This window comes from Periophthalmus magnuspinnatus, chromosome 17 (genome assembly GCF_009829125.3).
Source record: "Periophthalmus magnuspinnatus isolate fPerMag1 chromosome 17, fPerMag1.2.pri, whole genome shotgun sequence".
In the NCBI taxonomy this organism is placed as follows: domain Eukaryota; kingdom Metazoa; phylum Chordata; class Actinopteri; order Gobiiformes; family Gobiidae; genus Periophthalmus; species Periophthalmus magnuspinnatus.
In genome coordinates, this window is record NC_047142.1 from 23,569,703 (window position 1) to 23,590,911 (window position 21,209).

The following is a 21,209-nucleotide window of genomic DNA, read 5'->3' on the forward strand; positions in this document are numbered from 1 at the left end:
TTTGGGTCACCTTCAAGATAAGCTTGTATTTCCGTTTTAAATCACAGTCTCATTTTGATTGAAATATAATAATAATAATAATATTCCAAATAAAAGACAAGAAGCTGAGAGAAAGGAAGCAGAGGATGGAGAAGATGGAGAGATTGTCTTTGTGTGTGGCAAAGATGGACAGATTTAGAGAGAGGATGGGAAGGCCATTCGTTGAGGTTGGTTTGACATGTGCTAAGACAAGTGGATTTGTAGAAGGGGCCGGTGATGCAGGTTTGTGTGCGCTGATGATCTGTGCGTGCCCACCTATAATAGGGAGGTCCACCACCCCCTTATCAAGCCTTCACCTGACCTCACCCCTGATGTCACACGCGATGGAGCCAGGCCATGGACGTGAAGGCAGGGCAGGATGAATCCAGAACGTCAAGCCGGCAGGAAGTGAGTAAGTATTCGCTGACATCGGTGAGTGGGCCAGATTAGTCTTATTGTTCCCCATTTGACACAGGGATAATGGGCTGTTGTTTTTATGATGATTATTTGTGATTATTTATGTTTTGATTTGTTGTATTGTGATTTTAGTGTCTTTCTTATTCTGTAAGGCACTTTGAATTACCTTTTGTACGAATTGTGCTATACAAATAAACTTGCCTTGTCTTTTTAGTGTGTGGCTTGGTACTGGATTTTTTGGATCACGCATAAGGTAATGTCAGTCTCCGCTATAATTATGACCATATGTGTAAAAGCTGTGCCCGGTTAGAATGTTTTTATCTTTGTATGTTCCTATGAGCAGCGAGCCTCCCTCTTTTTGTCCCTGGTGCAACATGCTGAGGTGTCATTGTGGATGACACTTGATGATGATGATGTTGCTGAAGGCGACTGCCCTGCTATTTTAACAAGCTTAACTTGACTGCAATAAATTATAAATCTTTTTCTTATCTTGGTATCTGTCAACTATATTTGAGCAAACCTGTGTGTCTAATCTAGAGTGGGATACTTAATGTTTATTTTTACCTACGGAGTGGCATTGCTCCAAATGATAATTTATGTTGCTAATTGCATCGGCGCCCTCATCTGGTCATAAAAGACCCATTACATTAGTGGTTGCTTTGATAGAATAGGGGTGTAGGTGAATGCATGCGATTTACTGTTGTTACCTGAAATAGAACAGCCAAAAAATAATTGGAATAAAAATACGCCTATAAGTGACATGTGTATTGCCAACAAATTTCACACATCAATTATTATCTGTTTAAAGCACAAAAAAACTCTGAAACTTAACACGTCTTATAGCAATCAATGCAAACAACTTTGTCCAAACAGAGAAACCTGAAACCTTCCTCCTCTGTCCACACAGTTCCAGTTAGACTTTCATACCTATGGGCTTTGGGAATGAGTCCAGTGAGAGTCAGTGCGATCAATCTTGTGAAACGTTCTGCCTTTAAATCCTGTAGTTATGGAGGAGCTGGAGTCTGGACAGAATGTACCTACTTTTACTCCTGAGAGCTTGCTTTTAATATTTCTTTCATTTTATCAAACTGAAACCAAGAACTTATATAGAAATCTAAACATTTGCTGAAGTACTTTTTCTATGATCTTTCTATGATCTTAGTGCCAGTCCCATGACACAAATAGAATGTTGACTAGTGGTGTAAACCAATGGGAGCATCATTGTATTGTATTGTATGTCATCAACAGTACATTAAGAAATGAATAAGGATTTTAATTTGGGACCAGATTATATGCAGTAGTACATAATAGGGCTGTAGGCAACTAAAGAAATTCTTGGTTGAGACATTCCCTAACAAAAGTATATATCTGACCCAAACTGCACTCACAGGACTACAACTGCACTGAAGTTCATGCAAAAACAGCTATTTATGCAGAAAAACGCACTAGGAAGATATGCATTTATATAAAGACAGATTAAAGTTATGAATCATGAGTTTAAGCTGCCTTTTTCCACATAAATACCCCAAAATACCTTCAGTTAACTCACTCACTTCTCCTTTCTGCTGCTGTCCCATATGATCCTTATTAGTTTAGTCAACTAACACATACATTTTGGTCTAATATTCCATTGACCGATTAATTGACTAAATGCCTTAAGGACCACTGCCCTAGTAAATAGTATATAAAATTAATTGTGACCAATCACTCACGACACTCCTAGGGAAGCTAGGTGAGGTGTCTTGCACAATGGCACAATGAGAGTATCCCCTGGTCGGCATTTAACTTGTTTTTAATTCAGTGGCTGAAAATAGAAACGTAGGCGAGTAATAGGATTTAGGCACTATTTTCAAGTTTACATTGATTTATATTAGATCACTTCAAATGACGAATCGATTTTGTGATTCCACTAGAATCTCTCTGGAGTGAATTGAATCAATATACAACCATAGTGTATACCTAACTCAATCTTCTCACAAACTCCACTTACTCTGCACGATGTATGTGTGTCCTGCCCGCACATCGCCCTTGCCCCACATCCCCAACCGGAAAGGTGAATTTCTGCTCTCTGGAGGGTTTCAGAAAAAATACCCATCATCCTAAGCAGCCAAGCTGTAGCACCGGATCACACTCTGAAGCAGGAAATTCACGGGGAGAGCCTTGGCAGTCCATCTATCTCAGGGAGCACATGAGAGCAGACAGAGAAAAGAAGAGGAGGGGAGAGGAGGAGAGAGGACAGGGGGGACTGGCACGCATGACAACTCGGCCACCTGTCATTGTCTGATTGAGGGACGCAGCAGACGAGTGGATCAACAACAACAACAACACACAAGTGGAAGACGATGTGCGAAGGAACCAACGAAAGAGTAGTAAAGCAGAGTGGGCACATCGATTAGCAGGAGAAGTGTGACCATGAAGTGAATACGCCTCCCAGTGAAACCAAGGCAGGAAAGATGGGGAAGAAGCCAATTCTCTTTCTCTCTTCCTCTGTCTGTCCCTCATTCTCTCTCTCTGCCTCTCTCCTCCTTTATCTCTCTCTCCACGGTTGGCGGGGAGCAGGCCATCTGTCAATACCTACTCCTCCCATGCGCACACACACATTCACAAGTAGCACAGAGCAAGTTACACACAAATACAAAGACTATGCATGAACGAGCATCATGAATCACTGGAGAAATCATGAGTTCATCTTCCCTCTTCAGGGCTGGCACGATAGAGGTCCCTAGTTTATAGTGTAGAAATGTTAGCAGCAACTGTAAGGGTATTTTAGGCTACCGTATATTGATGAATAATTAACATAAATTCATTGAATGTACAGTAGAAGTGAATGATGCTCATGTAAATCTAGGGAATATATATTTAAAAACTGCATATGTACATGTATTCTAAAATGTATATTTACCTGCTAGAATAATGATTAATTCACACTTTCGCATTTTAAAGGGCCATGCTGTTGGTCCTTTGCTTGATTTTATAGTGGTGGAATGTAAGAAAGTAAAAGTAGTAAGGTACTGAACTTCAGGTTAGGTATCTGTACTTTACAGTACAGTGGATATGTTTTAATTTTACTTCAGTACATTTGAGATAAGGTGTCTGTACTTTATATCCCACTACATGTGTTTGAACTGGACTGAAAAGTATTTTTCTTTATAGTTTTGAGCAAACAAAATACAAATAAAAACATATATTTAAAAAGCTATCAATTCCATAGTTTCTGTTGAACAAAATTCAACACAATGTGATACTTTTACTTGAGTATTTTTTGCTCTAGTATCTGTCCTTTTAATTAAGTAACAAAATAAAGTATTTCTTCCACTAATGATTTTATATCATATAACTTCTGTTAGATGATGTTTTTTCTTGTATTATAACAAGATAGGGACACACACATTTACCTCTAAGGGGCCAGCAAAGGAGCAGTGAGTTCTGAAAAGTGAGATAGAGATGTGATGCTCAATAATTAGGACACAAGTAGATGTGCGAGTGCTCGAGCCGCACCCTTGGCACAAGTCTCCACTCTGCAGAAGGACATAAAACCCTACTGAAATCTGGCATTAAAACAAAAACATATCTAAAATGAGCCCAGGCTGTTGCAGATTTTGTTTATCGAGCTTGTAGCAACTTCCTGAATAAGGTAAATAAATATTTCATGGTTCATCTGCTGAAATTCATGATAAAAACTAAAAGAACAGTACCTTAAAATGTCTCAAAAGAAATAAATACTTTTTCTGGCTCCTGACAACCAAGTTTGACTAGCTGAACTATACTGTATCTTCGTTAACAAAGCGTCCAACTTACAGTTTTGTCACTACAAGTCGCCTACACCCCTTCATACTGCACTGTACAAGATCCTCAGTTTTAACCCAGACACTTACACTGATTGGTATTCAAAACTTTGCTTACAGCATTGGCTCTGTGCACAAATTATGAATAAATAATAAACATTTTTGTCAGAAGAGTGTCTCCCTTCGGGCTACTCCTTCCACTAACTCTTGCCAACAGATGTCTAACTGGGTTTTCATCCTGGTTGTACTTAAGAACTTTTGCAAACGATTTGGAAATTACTCGACAACTCATCAAAGGTTAGCAAAGATGAAAAATTTGAGAATAAAAACATCCCAATGTTTTCATGGTCAAACATGCATTTCATTGTGCTACACTTGCTGTGTGATTTATAGCTTTGGCTCGCTCCTTTTACAGTGGCTTTAAACACAGACTAATGAGGCGATCATTCAGGCCTTGAAACCCCATGATAGATTTGGATTTAAAACTGTAACGGTTAAAAAAAAACAGGCCATCTGAGACACAACATCCTGTTTCTGGTGCCACTGAAGATAAGAAATAACAGCATTTAGCTAATACAAAACATGGCTTCAAGCGATTTTATTGGTGCCATTAAAGTGACATGCTGCACAATGTACATACTCAATGGAAAGATTTACTACGGGATATACAGGGCTTAAGCAAGTATTATTGGATTGTTTTGATTTGGTGGGATTTGTGAAATTCTATTTGAAATTACATTAAAAAAAAACATGTAATCCCCCCACATGCAACAAGAAGTGGAAGAAATACTTTGAATCCGTGATAATAGTCAACAAAACTGGGATATAATGAACATTTATATCATGTATTCAATATACCACCTTTAAGTGTGCTCAGTCACTGCTACTGCCTCTACTATTGCAGTCAGACTACTTCAGTTAGTTCATACATACTTAATTTTTTTCTTGAACAAAAAAACTTTGTCATGAAAAACATGCTTTTAACCCATGTTGAGAGCTTGGTGCCACATCCATGACCATTAGCAGTGAGGACACTGAATCACTCTCCACACTGCATTTGCATATGCTACACTGTCTGCCTGTAAGCACTCAAATTATTATTCGCTTTCAGTTTTAAAAACTACAGCTCTACTGTCACTGAGCCTATTTACATGCGAGATTATGTATCTCTCATTAACCCGCTCCCTAGAGACCAAAGCACACACCTAAACTATCTCTTCACTCACTTTGTGCACACGGTACATGAGCAAAGCAGCGTGTCCCTTTGTAACAATACAACACACACAACCACCTGCAAAAGACACACAGAATATACATTCATGTTTGTGTTGCCATTTAGCCATATAAAAAGCAAACAGAATCTGACCCAAGGCGACAGATGTGTTCAAAGTGCATGTCAGAGAGAAATGAGGGAGCGGGCGATCGATTCAGATGGAGAAGTGATGAATGGATGGTGTGAGGAAGAGCAGTACAAGACTCATAATACTCTCCTGCCTCCTACATCTGATAACAGCATGACCAAGCCCACTGCAGCAGGATGGAAAGGCTGAGCTTGTGACTTTGTACTTTTTTGTTAGAGACAGAGGAGTTTTTAAAAAAGATATGAGCTGCAAGAAGCGTAAAAGCACCAAGATGTGGGGATAAAACAGTCGATTCTTATTAACGAATCTAAGGAGATATATTATGCAAAATTGCGCATTTATAACAATCCCTCATCCCTAGTTATATTTCTATTGATTCATGCCCCACCCCCACCCCCCCACTGTTCTGTACTTACTTGACATTATTTTAAAAACTGAAACGTCTGGCCATGGATGAACGGTTTAAAAGGTCACATTACCATTTTTAGCAATACAAAAATCAGCTGATTACCGGTAATAAAGAGAAATGCCACTATGAGGGGGTGGGGCTCTGCAGCTTTGAATGGGAAGTCAATGGAGCCATTACTTTAAGATGTTTTGATCAATATTATGGTACAAAATATAAAATAATGCTTGATGTTTTTAAAGCTTAATACTAACTACATAAAGAAAACATATATCTTCTTGTATGTAATGTAAAGTAGTTTAAACCAGACCGAATGCCCTTTGACCTAACCTTAAAAACAGTATATAATTCATTCTGATTAAATCCATGTAGCAAATGACTACACTCATGTTAACAGGCAGTTTATTTATACAGTAGTTAGCGGTGTACACTCCAGCGTGACCCATATCTGTGCCTCATAAGTGGACATCTGCACCCACATCTGGAGCAGCTTCAGGGATGCTGCCCCACATTTAACCTTTGACCTCCAATAACAGGATGAAAAAACATTAAGCTCCAAGACAAGATATGTTTTATCGTGACCTACTTTTCTGTCTACAAGCAACTTTATGAATTTTATTATGATGTGATAACAAAGTATACATAATTACCACACAGCTGTTGAAAAAAAAGGCTAGGTTTTCATCTTGTTGACTGTATCACTATCATCAATTTTATTTGATGTGACAGATGTATCAAGGTTGGTTAATCCATAATATGAAACTGGATTAGTTCTGGTACTGTCTAATCTGGAGAGGTCCTGTGAGACACAATTGGTTGTCTTGCCTGGACCACGTGTCCTAGATTTGAAGTGAGACAAACTAAAATAAGGCTTGAGCATCACATTTGTCCAAAAGTGAAAGAAAAGTTTTGAAAAAAAATATGAGAATTGGATTTCAGTTTAACTCTGTTTGGTTCACCTAAAATGAAGGAATAAAGATGCTGAGAGACATAAACAGGAGGCTAAGAAAAACGATTGTTGGAAAGTGCTCAATGGAATGTGGTCAAGCTGAAATTATCCCTCTGCAAATTGCATCCTGGATCCTTTATGTAATTTTCTCTTAGATAAAAAATAGTCCTCAGGGGCGGCTGGGAATTCACCCTGATAACAGCCACACACATAGTGCTTGACCTACATTCACAGGCTTCAGGCTACACCTTTCACTTGTCTTTAATAAATATTTCAATTTTACCGCATCAAATAATAATGAAAAGTTCCAGTCAGGCTCGGGCTCCTGACAGAATCACTTTAAGTTACAAAATCAAATACAAAGACAAGAAATTCAAAATTGAGAAGGGACTTGCTCACTCCTCTGGTATAGTATGACCTCAATCTCCACATTGTAATGTTCATCACGATACAACACACGACTGGTCTGAAAACTGCACTGCTGATACAGTCGAGGCCAAATGTGCTAGTGTTTCTATTCTGGGAACAGGGATGATTTATTTAAACTACCATGACGTCAACAACACTTACAACATACACTGTCTGGCTGAGCAGACTCCAGCCTCTGCGCCTGGAGTCGCATGTGTCCTGGTGTGTGCACACTGGTGTGTGCTAACATTACAGTACGCTGGGGCTACCACAGTACTGGACATGCAGCTAGGGATGGGACAGTAAAAAATAGTAGGAGAGTATGAAGTTAATCGATTAATCACAACTAATCAATTATTGAAACAGTTGTCAACTATTTCTCGTCTTTACAAAATATGTCATGAGCTGACAGAGGAGGGTTTATCGTTCAAACAGATTAGGAATTACATGCAAATGACACATGTCCAACATGTGCACATGGTAACATGTAAATGTTACCATGTGTGTGTTTTGTTTTTCCTTGAGTGATGTGGAACAGAGGGAATGGTCATGTATGTTAACACCAAAATGTCCTCAAGCACCTTTGCTTCACTTTTATCTGGGTAAAATTTAGGAAAAATCTCATATTCCCAGGCCTTTCACAATCGATTAATTGAAAGAATAATCACTGGATTATACGATTAACAAATAATTGCAGCCCTAAAAAAGAGTATTGTTTATTACATAAGAGTAGAAACTCATTCATCATTTGTGGTACATTTTAGATAATGGCCATTATTCCACCAGGTTGTGCAGAGGGAAAAAAAGCTACTTATGCATAGGATCGCTTGTAAATTGTTGTTTTTACTTACAAATCATTTTTATAATAGTATCTTAAACTGTCAATTTTAATATTTATGGTGATATTATGGTTAAGCACAATTATTATTGTGACACAAAAAAAAAAGGGTACTCACAACTCTCTGCATGGAGTAACCATGCATTTTGCATTACTGTTGTGTGCAATGGAAGACCGCTTGTGTAAATGTAAATGACTGTAACATTTTATAAATAAACAACCAATTTTGTCATTAGCAGAGACTATCAGCAGACTGGATTTCAGAATATTATGGTAATTACTCTGGGGTCACAGTGGCTTTGAAGGAACTGGGCACGCCAGACTCAAAGGGGTTATGCTATTAGCTTTGCCTGATGCATGGCCTACTGATATGACCTTAGGAAACACATCAATGAAAGATATGACTGCCATTCCTAAGGCAGTCCTCTTGATTTAACTAGGCTTGGAACTGGTAAATCAGCATCTGAGATTGGATTGCTGTTTAAAAACAGAATGAGACTAAACATATCGTATACAGCTGCATTTGAACCAGGGATAGACCAATAGTAAGGTAGTAAAAATCAACTATTTACTTTTTCAATAAATACAGTTTATAATGGTAAAAAATGTATCTAGGTTCATAATTTGTTGTATTTTCTATGATAGTGTAAACATATGGCCACCTCTTTGCTTTGTTGCTTCTATTTTCATTTTAACTCTTAGTGTCACTAGATGAGATTGATAATAGCACCATTATGTTCTCCATTTTGATCAAAGTAACAGTTTTTGTTTTGGGTGCAGAGACTGGCAGTGAAAGTAGAAATAACAGGCTGAAATATTTGGCAAACCAGGTGCGATTAACAAACTATGACCAGCCATAATTGAGTTTAACAGTGTGTGCGCGAATGCTAACACCTCATCATGTGTTGCAGCAGCTTCCATTACAAAGACTTGATGAGGCTCTGGATGGATAGCACACACAGTGAACACAGTGAGGATGCCAGCAATATTGGATGTCTATTTGTGAGTGACTGATTACGTCGTCCTGTGTGACAGTGTGTATGTGGATGTCGATGCAAGTTGCTATGGTAACGTAGGGAGTAGGTACGGGTGCCCCGTAGAGAATACTTACAGCTAGCTCTTTGGCTAGAAGCCCCGATTTTCCCCAGGGACCAAGAGGACTGCCAACTAATGTGCTCTCGGCTCAAGACCAAGATTAATTCTGCTGACCACACAACTGCATAACTTAAAGGCTGCTGACAGGTGACGGGATGACAGACTGTCTTTTCAACCTGTTAGTGGGTGGGGTATATTAGGTAAAAAGGGAACATGTCATCATCCATCAAGGTTAGAGGCAGGTTTGAAGAGTATCTTAAGTTTAAAAATGTTTAAAGATGGTGGAGCATGTCACATATGAGCATGTAACATTTTGAGTTAAAATTATTCAATATTATTCATGATTATTGATACATGACCAAAAATAGACAAGCTTCTGATTCACTTTAATTCACATTGTTGAATATATCACGAATGCTCTTATATAATACAACCAGCTTTATGAAATCTGATTTTCTGAATGAGTAAACTTAATGTGACATAAACAGCCAGATAAAAAAGCATTTCATATTTGGGTTTAGTATTTCGGTGTATAAATTTAGTAAAGAGTTATTTTTCAATCTTGACATGACAAGACAACTAGGTCATAAATTCAAAACAAAAAGTCCAGTTTGATGGACAGCTGTAAAAGACTTGCCAAGTGTTGCAGGTAAAGAGTGTATATTTTATTACATCTGTTTTGAAAACAACATGTTATTATCTTATCTGCCTTTGTTGCTCTTTTAAAGCATTTAAAATCTCTGTCAAAGGCCCTATTGATGCATAAACTGCAGCATGTATCCTGTTTAAGAAGTTTGCACCCTACTATTATCACAAAGTTTTTGCTTTCATAGTTGTGATAAATCTGACAGCACCCACTAAAAACTTTATTTGCATTTCCTATGCCTCAACTTTTGTGTATGTTGGCGAAAACGTCCAATTTTGTATATTTATTCACTCAAAGGAGCAAAACTGTGCTGCGTCTTTTTTAGCGTCTCTGAAAGAAATTGCATCGGGTTTATGCTTCACTTTCAGTACGTGAGTAAACGCTTGATAAATGAGGCTCTTGGAGTGCTCCTGCACTGGTCAGTGATGATGCATGTGGGGAGATCTTAAAATAAATAGATCGAATCTTCGTAATGGTATTCTTGTCTCATTAATGTCCATTGTCTCAAGGCTTTAGCACTAAGAGAAAAATCTCAAATCAGGGAAGCACAATGGATCAAATTTTAATCAACGTTCGAGGTTGAGTCACTTCTAATCATCACTGATCGTCTTTCAGAAAAATGTGGTTTGGAGCAAAGTTTGGACTTTTTGTGTTGAATGTATTTTATGTTTAAGAAATGAATGTTGAAAGCCTATTTCAGATATATTCTCAGCTGAGTTGGGTCTCTGGTCCATACCTAACATTCCCTTCCCAGCATTTGCAGTTATGGAGCGTATCCAATCCTCCTGCTGGCCTGCGTGTGTCGCTTGTACGAGCATTAGCTTTGTATTAGCATGCACAGAATAACAAATGTAATTAACCCGGAGTGAGATTCATCTGCTGCAAAAAGGGGTCAGTGAAAGGAGGCTCGTGAAAGAGACAGCACAAATGAACAGACATGGTTGTGAAAGGAGAGCTATGGGACAGTCGGGCAGTGAATTGGAAAAGTGTGTACATAAAAAGTCAATAGCCAGGCTTTTGGATGTGTTTCCCTTAAGCTAAATAGAACAGTGTGAATAATTTAACCTGGTGGGGGAAGGCATGAAGGCGAGTGGACATCTGGGATAGCAAGTGAAAGGAATTAGATGCCGTTCATAGTAATTGAAATTGTTGCACAGAGAATTTGGCATGTTTTTGATTTTTCACCCCACAGTGTCGCAGTAAGGGGTTGCGTATGAGATCTTCCAGTTCACTACTTGCTACAGAATGTAACAGAAACGACAGCCATTGGTGTATTAACTCATCCTCATTGAGCTCAAAGGAATGATGATGCACAACACCCGCAATTTTTGGCCTCGCTGGGATTTCTCTTTTCATTACTGATTTGAAACATGAAAGGACTAACACAAGAGGGTTGGCTGCTACATTCAATAAAAGAACACAAAGATTCATCGTAGTAAGGACAGCTGCTGCTTTCTTACTTACTACTGTGAAGGCCTATGTGATCTTTCCTCTACGCCCAATCATATGTCATCTTTTTTGGAGTTTTTATCAGCTTTTCTAAAAGAGTTTATGGGTTCTCTCCTCATTCAAAGTGAACTCTGTCTTTTATCCCGTTACGTTCTCTGGCTTCCTGCGACCATCCAAAGAGTCAAACTGATGAAAGTGACTATTGTCCAGGGAATGTTCCGCTAAGGCCCAAAGAAATACATTTTCATGGCTCTCGCAGATAACAACCCTTTAAGAATTTGCAGACGTGTATAGCAAAAAAGTGTAATATTTGCTTAACATCCTCAAAAGTAGTGAAAAGAACACAAAAGCTTCTAAACCCCTGCCAAGGCCACAGGAGACATCATTAAACAAATGACTGGCACTTGTGTTGGTTTAAAGGTGCACTATGAAACTTTACTGTCACCTCCTTGTCTCCATGGAGATGTGGTTTGGTTGTCTAACATGTACCACAGTAAGGCATTAACTAATGATTTATCTCCACGGGGACAAGCAAATGACACGACCAGGCCAGGTGACAGGTGTGTCTGGTTCCAATTTACTTTGTATTGAAAAAATGTTGCTCTCTTCATAACTGCTGCTGTCAGACTCATCACTTTGGTCTTAAAATGTTCATATTAATCCACGCTATATGTTAAAGGTGTTTTTATTTGACTAGTTTATCTATAAATCAAAATATGAACATTAATAACAAACCAATGAGGCGTTCTTTCCCTGAGATCACTCCCACTCGCGTCAGCAGCAGGTCTGACTGACAGCATTGCTAAGTGCTTGCTCCCTGCTAAACCAGCGGTGTAGGCAGGAAAGGGACAATACCTTCAACAGCCTCACTCTGGATTGGTTCTTTGGTTGCTATGATACTCGCAGTCGGAATTCCAAATATGCAATAACATCTCCATGGAAGTAAGTTACATAGTTTACCTTTAAGTACAAAAATCAAGGGAGTTTCTCACCTGTTTCCAGTTGTCATATACAATGAGTTTGCTGTCCTCATCGTCCACAGTAACTGAGCACTCGTAACCTTCACCTGCAAACATCCATGACACACATCAAAATAATGTTAGCATTATGACACCATGATGGTCACAGCAGTAATGTGACTTCACATGTGGTGCTACAATTTACTCCAGACCTGTGACAAAAGGCCGAGCAGTCCTTGATGAACTGCCTTTGGACACTTTACAAGCTGAAATTGAGATGATGAGTTCTGCCGCCTCACTAGATTTTTAGGAATATTTTTTCTGATAAAAGCAAATTAGCCAATCTAGATCAAATTCATGCAATATTTGAGGAAAATGGGAATTTGTTAAAAAGCTGGCATGACAGGAAACTCATTCTGAAGGATAAAAAGTCTACATCTGTGCTGGATTCATTTCACTTTACACATGAAAGCTTATTTTTCCTGGTAGCAGGTGTTGGTGGTATCGACCATGTGGCTGATGTGGCTCTAAAACAGATGCTCTGAGCTTCCTAGAATTGGTATAGAGGTGATAATAGAAAAAGGTGTCACAGAGCGTTCCCTTACATAGGCTCACACTATGTATCCAAGAATAGAGCTGCACATTGTTAAATAAAGCATGGAGTCTCAACTGAATGAAAGCAAAGAAAACATTATGTCACCATGTATAGGCAGAAGTAATGTATATTTTATGAATGTATGTGTATTCAAGGCAGAGCTGGTGATGGCTTCAAATATGCCCTTTTCAACTGCCCTGCTCCTTTCAAGATTTACTATGAATTTTCAAGTGCTTTTTTGTATTTCTATACTCCTATCTGGCTGTCATTTCTGTTGCAATTCATTAGGTTTGGCTTGTTTGTTTTTATTATGGGTTGTTCTATGTAGCAATCACGGATGTCACAATACCAGTGTTGGGGTTATTTGAGAAGCATCGCAATTTTATGTTTATTCACGATTATTGACACCACAACCAAATCCTTTATTTACTTACATCAAACGTGTTTAAAAAGATAATCCATGAACTCATACTTTATAAATGAAAACATGTTAAGTTTATTTTTGGCGATTGTAGCTTAGTTTTGGGTTTGTAGAGGAGCTGAAAATTGTCAAGAGTAATATAAAATTCACTAATAACAATGAATGGCTCCACTCCCAAAAATGTGTGAACTGTGAATGTATTTGTGCAGTACTAAATCAAAATCATAATAATGAAACATGATATAAATCGTTCCCAGATGCATGCTGTCTGCTTAAGTGCATCCCAGTGCAAGCCATTACCGCATGCCTGTGACTCTGAGTCTATGGAGAGTGACCGGTCCGACTGTCCTGCCAGAGATAAGGCCAGCGATGATTTGCCCACTCCATTCTGTCCCAGCAGCACTAACCGCAGTGCCCCACCATGGCTGTGGTACGTGGGCTGGGCAGCTGCAGTTTGGCCGAACGACTCTTCCCGAGGCACCGCTGTTTCAGTAATAGGCAACGTGGCAGGTTCTTCCAGACCTGGGATCCAGTCACAGTCCTCAGACACTGCTTCCTCTCTCCTCAGCTGGTGTTTGACCGGTAAGGGTGTGCTACCTCTGCGCAGGGGCGGGGCCGTGGTTAAAAACATACTGTACTGAAATACAAGAGAAGAAATGTGTTTTAGTGTGATAAATGTGGGAAAACTATGACAATGGTATGTTATAAATAAGGCGGCCCATATAAAGCTATTTTCTGATCTATGTTATAATGCTGTTTTCTGGTCAAAAATATACCTAGGTTTGTGTTTTGTTTCATTCACACATGTTTAAGACACAAATCCTGCTTATTTAAGCTGGGTTGTTCGCTCAAACAGAAAATAGTCTGTTCCACCTTGTGATGTCATGTGGTAATACAGGAAGTGCTCCACTGTGTTTTAAAACTCCACACACCTTCACTAGAATCATTTGGATGATTTCAGCCCTGGAATTGCCCATCTCTACAGAACTAAAGGTAAAAGGTAGCTGTAAACTACTGCTTCATGACATCACAAGGTGGAGCAAAGCATTTTGAGCTTTTGAGATGTAGACAGACTAATAATTAAGAGTTATTCAAACATGTGTGAATGAAACAAAACACAACTCCAGGTATGTTTTGATGAGGTAACATAGCTTAAAGTTCACAAGCTTCAATTTTGCGTAATGTAGGATCTTTAATAATGGCTCAGAAATTACTAACCAAAACTGGGACAAATTTAACACAGTGTAAACAAGAATGTATCAGTCAAAAGACTAAACTAACTTGGTCAGAACGAGACCAGCCTCAGTAGGACTTAAGACTAAACCTAGGTTCAACCCGCACTAAAGCTGATTTAAATTATTCAACTATATCAGTTATAACATTTAATTTCTTTTGATTACATTTCTCCAAATCATAAAAACAGGTCCTTTACAATAGCCTATATAATAACGCATCTCTAATAAAACAGAAGCATTTGGGATGCTAGTGACTGAAACCACCCTGCTCCTACTATTCACCTTCATACAGTGACAGTCCTGGTACATGTTATCAGGGGATAACTAGGGAAGAGGGGGAGTGTTGCTGAGTGTAAGGGGAGGTGGGTGATAACAGTAGAGGTGAGACAGAAACAGAAGAGGGAGCAAAGATGCTGATGAAGACGCTCTATGTGTCAGAGGGAACGTTATCTGAGCGGGGGTCTGGGGACATGTCAGGAGGCAGGAGGTGGCAGTATGAGGTGGACCTGAACAACTGCAGATAAAAATGAGCAGACAGTAGTTTGAAACACCATGTAAAATTATGTAAAACACTGTTTTCCGATCCGGGTATGGGGACCTCTAGAGGTACGTGAGCACTTATCGCTTGGATTGCTTGGAATTATTTCAGAATATAGAATGAAAAGAGCAGTAGAATTCAATTGTACGTAAATATATGTCTCTATAGAATAATTTGGACTAGAAAAGTAAGTAAACTACTGACTAATTGCGAAAAAAAACACACAATAGATCCACAAGATAGTAGTAGTCTGACTCACCTCTATCTATTTAATACTTTACATGTTAATGGAATACTAAAAGTTAAGAATGAATGGAAATGTTGCTAAAGCAGAGAAAATCGGTGTGAAACCTTATCTCAATTTATCATAGACAGTATTGAAGCAGCATAAAGAGCTCTAATATCAGTACATTAACTTGTATAACACATAATTATTGTATAACACATAATTTCTTTGTGTGGATATGCTTGTCAGGAACATGATAATGGAAAAGTTATATTGTATAGTTTTATAGAACATGTTAAGATGATGCCAGTGAAGCATACATCCTTTGTAGGGACAGCAGGAATAAGATACCAGCTGTACTTAATAAAGCACCCAGATGGCTCTATGCTATACTACAAATTAAACGCTATATAACGATGGTATTGTAGCATGAATTCACATACAAATAGGTCAAGGCCACAACTGCACAACTGCTTTAGCACAGTATCTAATGTTTCTACAAGCGTGAAAAAGAAAAACATGCAATCATGTGTTTTACAGAGCTGCGTGAAGCCACAACAGGTCAGCAAAAGGCAGCCTTCATCAATATTAATACAGCAATTAATCCACTTCCAGCAGCAGCACCCCCAAGCTCTGTATGCATGAGTGTGTGAGTGGACTGATATGTCATTCTGTGGCAATGCTGACTAGAGTAATAAGAGTTCATTATGAAGACTAACTAGAACACATAACACTATAATGTGATCACAATGGGGTCGCTCAGTAGTTAGGTTACATCTGTTTACAAGTATCACTGCCTGTTGTGGCATAATAGATAGAGGTGGAGATAATAAAGATGGAAACCGGAACAATTGTGGATTAGATCTAATTGCAGAAGATATTTTTTATAATAGGAATGCAGCTCAATTTATTATCACCAAGCTATTACTGGAAAATGCATCAACAGTATCTAAATAAAATGTTCTTTCATGAATTAGATGCTTTTGGTCACATTTGTTGTATTGTATCTATTCACAATATTAAAACTGCATTACATATGTCATAGTTACCATTATAATACATATTTTCCATTCTATATTAAAGAATCTATGGACATATTCTTCCTTTAGCTATAATCTTCCACAGTATGACATAAACCTTATCTGTGTCCATACAGAATGTTCCAAAGTATGGTTTTAACTTTCTATTTCCTTTGAATTGTGACGTGCCACCTCCAGAAAGTTACATACTGTACTTTTAAACTGTTATTAACAAAACATTTAAAATAAAAATAATCAATTAAGTAATAAAAAGGCTGTGGTTGTATTTAGGGTGTGTCCCTTCATTCCATCCGCACTCGGTTTCACTCAATATTCAACAGTGTTTCTGGGTTTCTGGTGGTTTCATGTTGCTCAATTAAGTTAATTGAAAGAGCTCATCAATTACACATGGCCTTGTCAGTGGGCTCACGGGAGCAATACATGTGCAGACAGAGCAGGCACTACAGCTTGAAATCCAGTGTCAGAGGTTAATCTGCCCATGCTCTCATAGGCTTTGCACAAACTGGGCCAAACTACTGCAGCTTAATACAAATTTAATTATAAGCGACTATGTTTCTCCTCTTGTCTCTCAGCACAATGTAGATCACTTACATTAGTCAGTTGTGCTTTTCTTGCATAGCAGATGAGTTGGAACGATGTTGTCTGTGAGGAATGAGGTGTTCTGAACAGATCATTACAGGCCAATTTGGATAACCATCTCCAAATGTCTGGCAGCGAGACAAATGTATTTTTGATAGAGCAGTTAGGCTTTGAAGTGTACTGTGACACTTAAATACTTAATTTTATTCATTTGTGTCATATTTACTCATTCTGACAGACTAAAATATTAATATCACTAGTCTCAAAAATATGTAGCTGTTTTGGAGTCCATTTTTAGACAGTTATCCCACAATTATTTTATAAAACTACAAAAGAAAAGAAATGAGTTTGAGTCAAGTTTGTGCTGTGGGATAACATAATGCCTTGGTAGAAGTCAACATTATAATTAGTTTGTCCTCTGTTTTTGTCTAAAGGACCTAAATCTTAGTATTTGTAGCATATTTACTGACTATAGAGACCCAACCCAGTTTCAGGCTAAGGTGAATAGGACACGAATAACAAACTAATAGGCAATCCAGTTATTGCATTATCATATAAAGAAAGAGATCCCAGAATAGTCTATGGGCTAAAGCATTCAATGGCTAAAATAAAGGTAGAGTGCATGTTTTCTGCTTACCTGGTCAGTCATGGTGATGGAAATAGGTCTTTCTCTTTGTGGAACAAGTGTTGTAGTTGGAACCGCCTTTCCCTCCCTGCTTCAGGTCATCTGTGCTGGCTGTAGCCCCGCTGTGCGCACATTTACAACGGCACTAACAACACAAGCCGCCTCATAAACAAAGACCACGTTTTTCTCCACAGCATCGCTCACTACTACTAATTTTCCCGTAGCTACAAGAGACAATCCGCTTTTGGCGCTGCAGAGGAGGAGGAAGCTGCTACGCGAAGGGAGGTGCAGTACATGGACAATGAGAGTAGGTAGTTGTAGTAATAGGAGAGCGGCTAAGGAGGCTGCTACACCTGCGTGCTCTCAGTGTGGCGTGGACTTGTGGTTGGATGGGCGAAAAAAGCCATGGGCGCGAGAGAGCACGTTACTTGCCCCGCGCGTCCGTCCGTTTGTGGAGGTTTCTGTGGCTACATAGAGTCGCCAGCGCGTTTCCTTCCCACCTTCACCACTCAGCACCTGCACCTCTCCCCGCTCCTCTCTCTCTCTCTCTCTCTCTCTCTCTCTCCTTCTCTCGCGCTCTCTCTCCGGTGCCGTGTGCGTGAGGGGGTGCGCCCTGGAGTAAGAAGCCACCAGTGTTTTTGGAGAGTATATTCAAAGGAGAGGCACAGTGTGTATTGTTTGCATCAGGGGAATTAAGTCTTATTGGGAAAAATGTTAGAAAATACTCCGAAATGTACCATCTTCCTAATCTAAAACGCGAGTTTTCACATGTTGTGCCACAGTGTAACCACTAGGGGTTACCAAAGAGCAGAAACTGAGACGAACTTTTTTTTTTTTTTTTTTTTTTTTTTTTGACGCCCACTTTACCTGGAACCTTTAATAGTTTGTTAAAAATATATGTAACTACATGACTTACATAGAATATAAATACATTTGATTTAGTTTTATTTTTGTTAGCCTATTATTATTCAAACCAGTCACCATGACAATGCAGACTGTTGCAAAATAAGTGTATTGATCCAGTACTTTATATTCAGGTGAGTGTAACTGGTGCAGTGAGCAGCTGTCTTTGCTTCCTCTCTGGAGACTTTAGTGAATTGGCAAACATTTTGGATAGAAAACATGGAAGAGCCACATTCAGTTATTTTCTTATCCAGGAAATCAGTGCAGTTTACCAGACCTGACTGGTAAATTGCACTGGCAGGCTGAGTAATACAATACCTACAAGTCCACACCATAGTGTTATGGTCACAACCACAGGTGTGGTAGTAACTGATGTTTAATTTAAAACATTCAGCTTTTTCCATTCACATCCATCATTCAAAACAGTTAATACCATGAATTTCATGAAATTAACAAAATTTAAAAACACATCTGTGTGTAAAGTTGAGAAGATCATACAAACATTTCAATGAGCAAACCTTCATCTCTGACATGGTTTACAGTGATATCAGGTTAATATCAGCATTCTCTGACTTTGATATGGCCGTCAATAGTTATGAATACATTTAATGAAATTGCAGACCGACAACTACTGACCGAGAAAAACTAAAATGAAAAACTCTAACAGTTTAATTAGTTTACATGCATCAGCAACTGATATTTTATTGGACTCAGCTCTTGTAATATCTCGAGTGGAAATATGTGCTGCTTTGAGTACACATTTTTTTATCTCTCATTATTTAGGTAATCATGGTGAGTCGTCTGATCTTGATTATGTTGAATCTGAACCTCTGACAGATAGCAATTTCACTTATCAGTTCAATTCCTACCAGAATAATGGAAAACTGCCTTTTTTATTTTATTTTATTTTATTTTATTTTATTTTATTTTATTTTATTTTATTTTATTTTATTTTATTTTATTTTATTTTATTTTATTTTATTTTATTTTACATAAAGGGAAACTAAAAATGTAAATAATTTCAGGCCAAAATTCCCTTGTCTTGCAAAAGTTTTAGAAAAGTTAGTTGCAAATCAAGTTACAAATTATTTAAATAAACGCTGTATTTTGAATCATATCTATCAGGTTTCAGAAAAGTTCCAAAATGATCTTTCAAATAGAACCCAGGCAGTAGTACTCAATGGGTTAAAATAAAATAAAAAATAAATTAAAAAAATAAGAACTTTACGCAAAGGCCTCCCCAAGGTTCAGTTTTGGCCCCTTGCTTTTTACTATATTTTTTTAATTCCACTGGTTGCAATTTAAGAAAGAGCCTCATATGCAGATGATGCTGTTTTGTATGCAAGGTTCAGTTTTGGCCCCTTGCTTTTTACTATATTTTTTTAATTCCACTGGTTGCAATTTAAGAAAGAGCCTCATATGCAGATGATGCTGTTTTGTATGCAAGTGCCACCTCTGTTTATCAATCGATTTTAAAACTGCAGCAAGATTTTAAATAAATTTGTTTTTGTTTGTGTTTTTCTGTATTTGAACAGGGCGTTCATGTAAAAGAGTGTCTGATACGCTCACTGGGCTCTCCCTGTATAAATATAAGAAATAAGATAAATAAAAAATACTAAAATGGATAAGTTGGTTACCTTTTATATGCCTCCAACGATCGTTCCTTTATTTATCCTGAAATTCAAATGTGCTTGAAGCCTGAAACATTTGCTTTACTTTGTTATTACACTTTCAAATCACACACATACACAAAAAAAAAAGATTTTTCAGACTATGCCCTAGCTGCTCTCCACTGTGGCACTATGTTGCTTTTATGAAATTTCCCCTCCTTCCCTGGGTTACAGAAGTTTAAGGCTGTTAAATATTACATCACAGCCAGAATCAATGGTTCTTGCCTATATCTGAGGAAGAAAAGACCCATCTATTATAATAACCGTCTTCCCACCCGCATGTACATTATAATCTCTCCAGATCATGGCCTCACAGTGCAGCACCCGTCCCCTGTCTGTCACATGCACAACGCTAACACACTGAGCACAAATGGGGAGAAACCTCTCTATAGGCCCACTGCTGTGCTCGCCTTGTATTTTAAGCCAAGGCTAATCTCCAGTCTTAATTAAGTCTTGTCAGGATGTAATGGCCCTGTAGTGCGAGAAGGATCAGAGAGCGGACAGACGACAGAGATAAGTGGTCTAACGAGGTTCCAAGACAGTATTGCTGAGAATATAAAAGGAAAATAACTAAAAGAGTGCCCCCGTTAATATAGGCAACAATTCCAAATGTGATTAAAACGCTCACAGGTGCAAGCTGGGATGTGTCAGGAGGTCGCGGCGTAAGCAAGGCAAGATTTATAGATGCCAATAAGATAGCGGGCGCAAGGTCAGGAAATCCATTGCACATTAATCAAAGTCACACAGCTTTCAAGCTGAAAATGTAAAGACATTTCCGCTGTATAGTGTGTCAGATTCAAATTCACGCTACATGGATCTTGTATTTCACAACTTGAATAATGCAAAACTTGGAAAGACATTTAAATCAGTGCTTCAGATCGGTTTACAGCCTGACAACAAAAATCCAATTACTGTTCGTTCCAAGTTTATTATGCCGGCAGTCCTTGGCGACTGTGAGAAGTCCACACACCCTTTCCATCACTGTCAGGGACGGCCTTGACTTTTTACAGCTAAATTGTCTCATGCCACTCTTTTCCGATGTGATT

General features: G+C 38.4%; 1 protein-coding gene across 2 annotated transcripts in view; it reads right to left on the bottom strand.

The window, feature by feature from the left end:
• The window catches only part of rem2 (RAS (RAD and GEM)-like GTP binding 2), a 28,378-nt gene extending 10,277 nt beyond the window's left edge, over positions 1-18,101 (bottom strand). Inside the window, exons 1-3 of one of the 2 annotated variants that reach the window (XR_008649039.1) lie at positions 17,603-18,045; positions 13,648-13,984; positions 12,365-12,438 (exon numbers count right to left, since the gene is read on the bottom strand). Coding sequence is in view for 1 of the 2 variants with exons in the window: in XM_033982713.2 (XP_033838604.1) it covers positions 12,365-12,438; positions 13,648-13,984; positions 17,603-17,614 (423 nt within the window). In the remaining variant the exon portion in view is untranslated. Of the gene's footprint in view, positions 1-12,364; positions 12,439-13,647; positions 13,985-17,602 lie in introns of both variants that reach the window. The other variant, XM_033982713.2, reaches the window with a different exon arrangement.
• Positions 18,102-21,209: the final 3,108 nt, after the last annotated feature.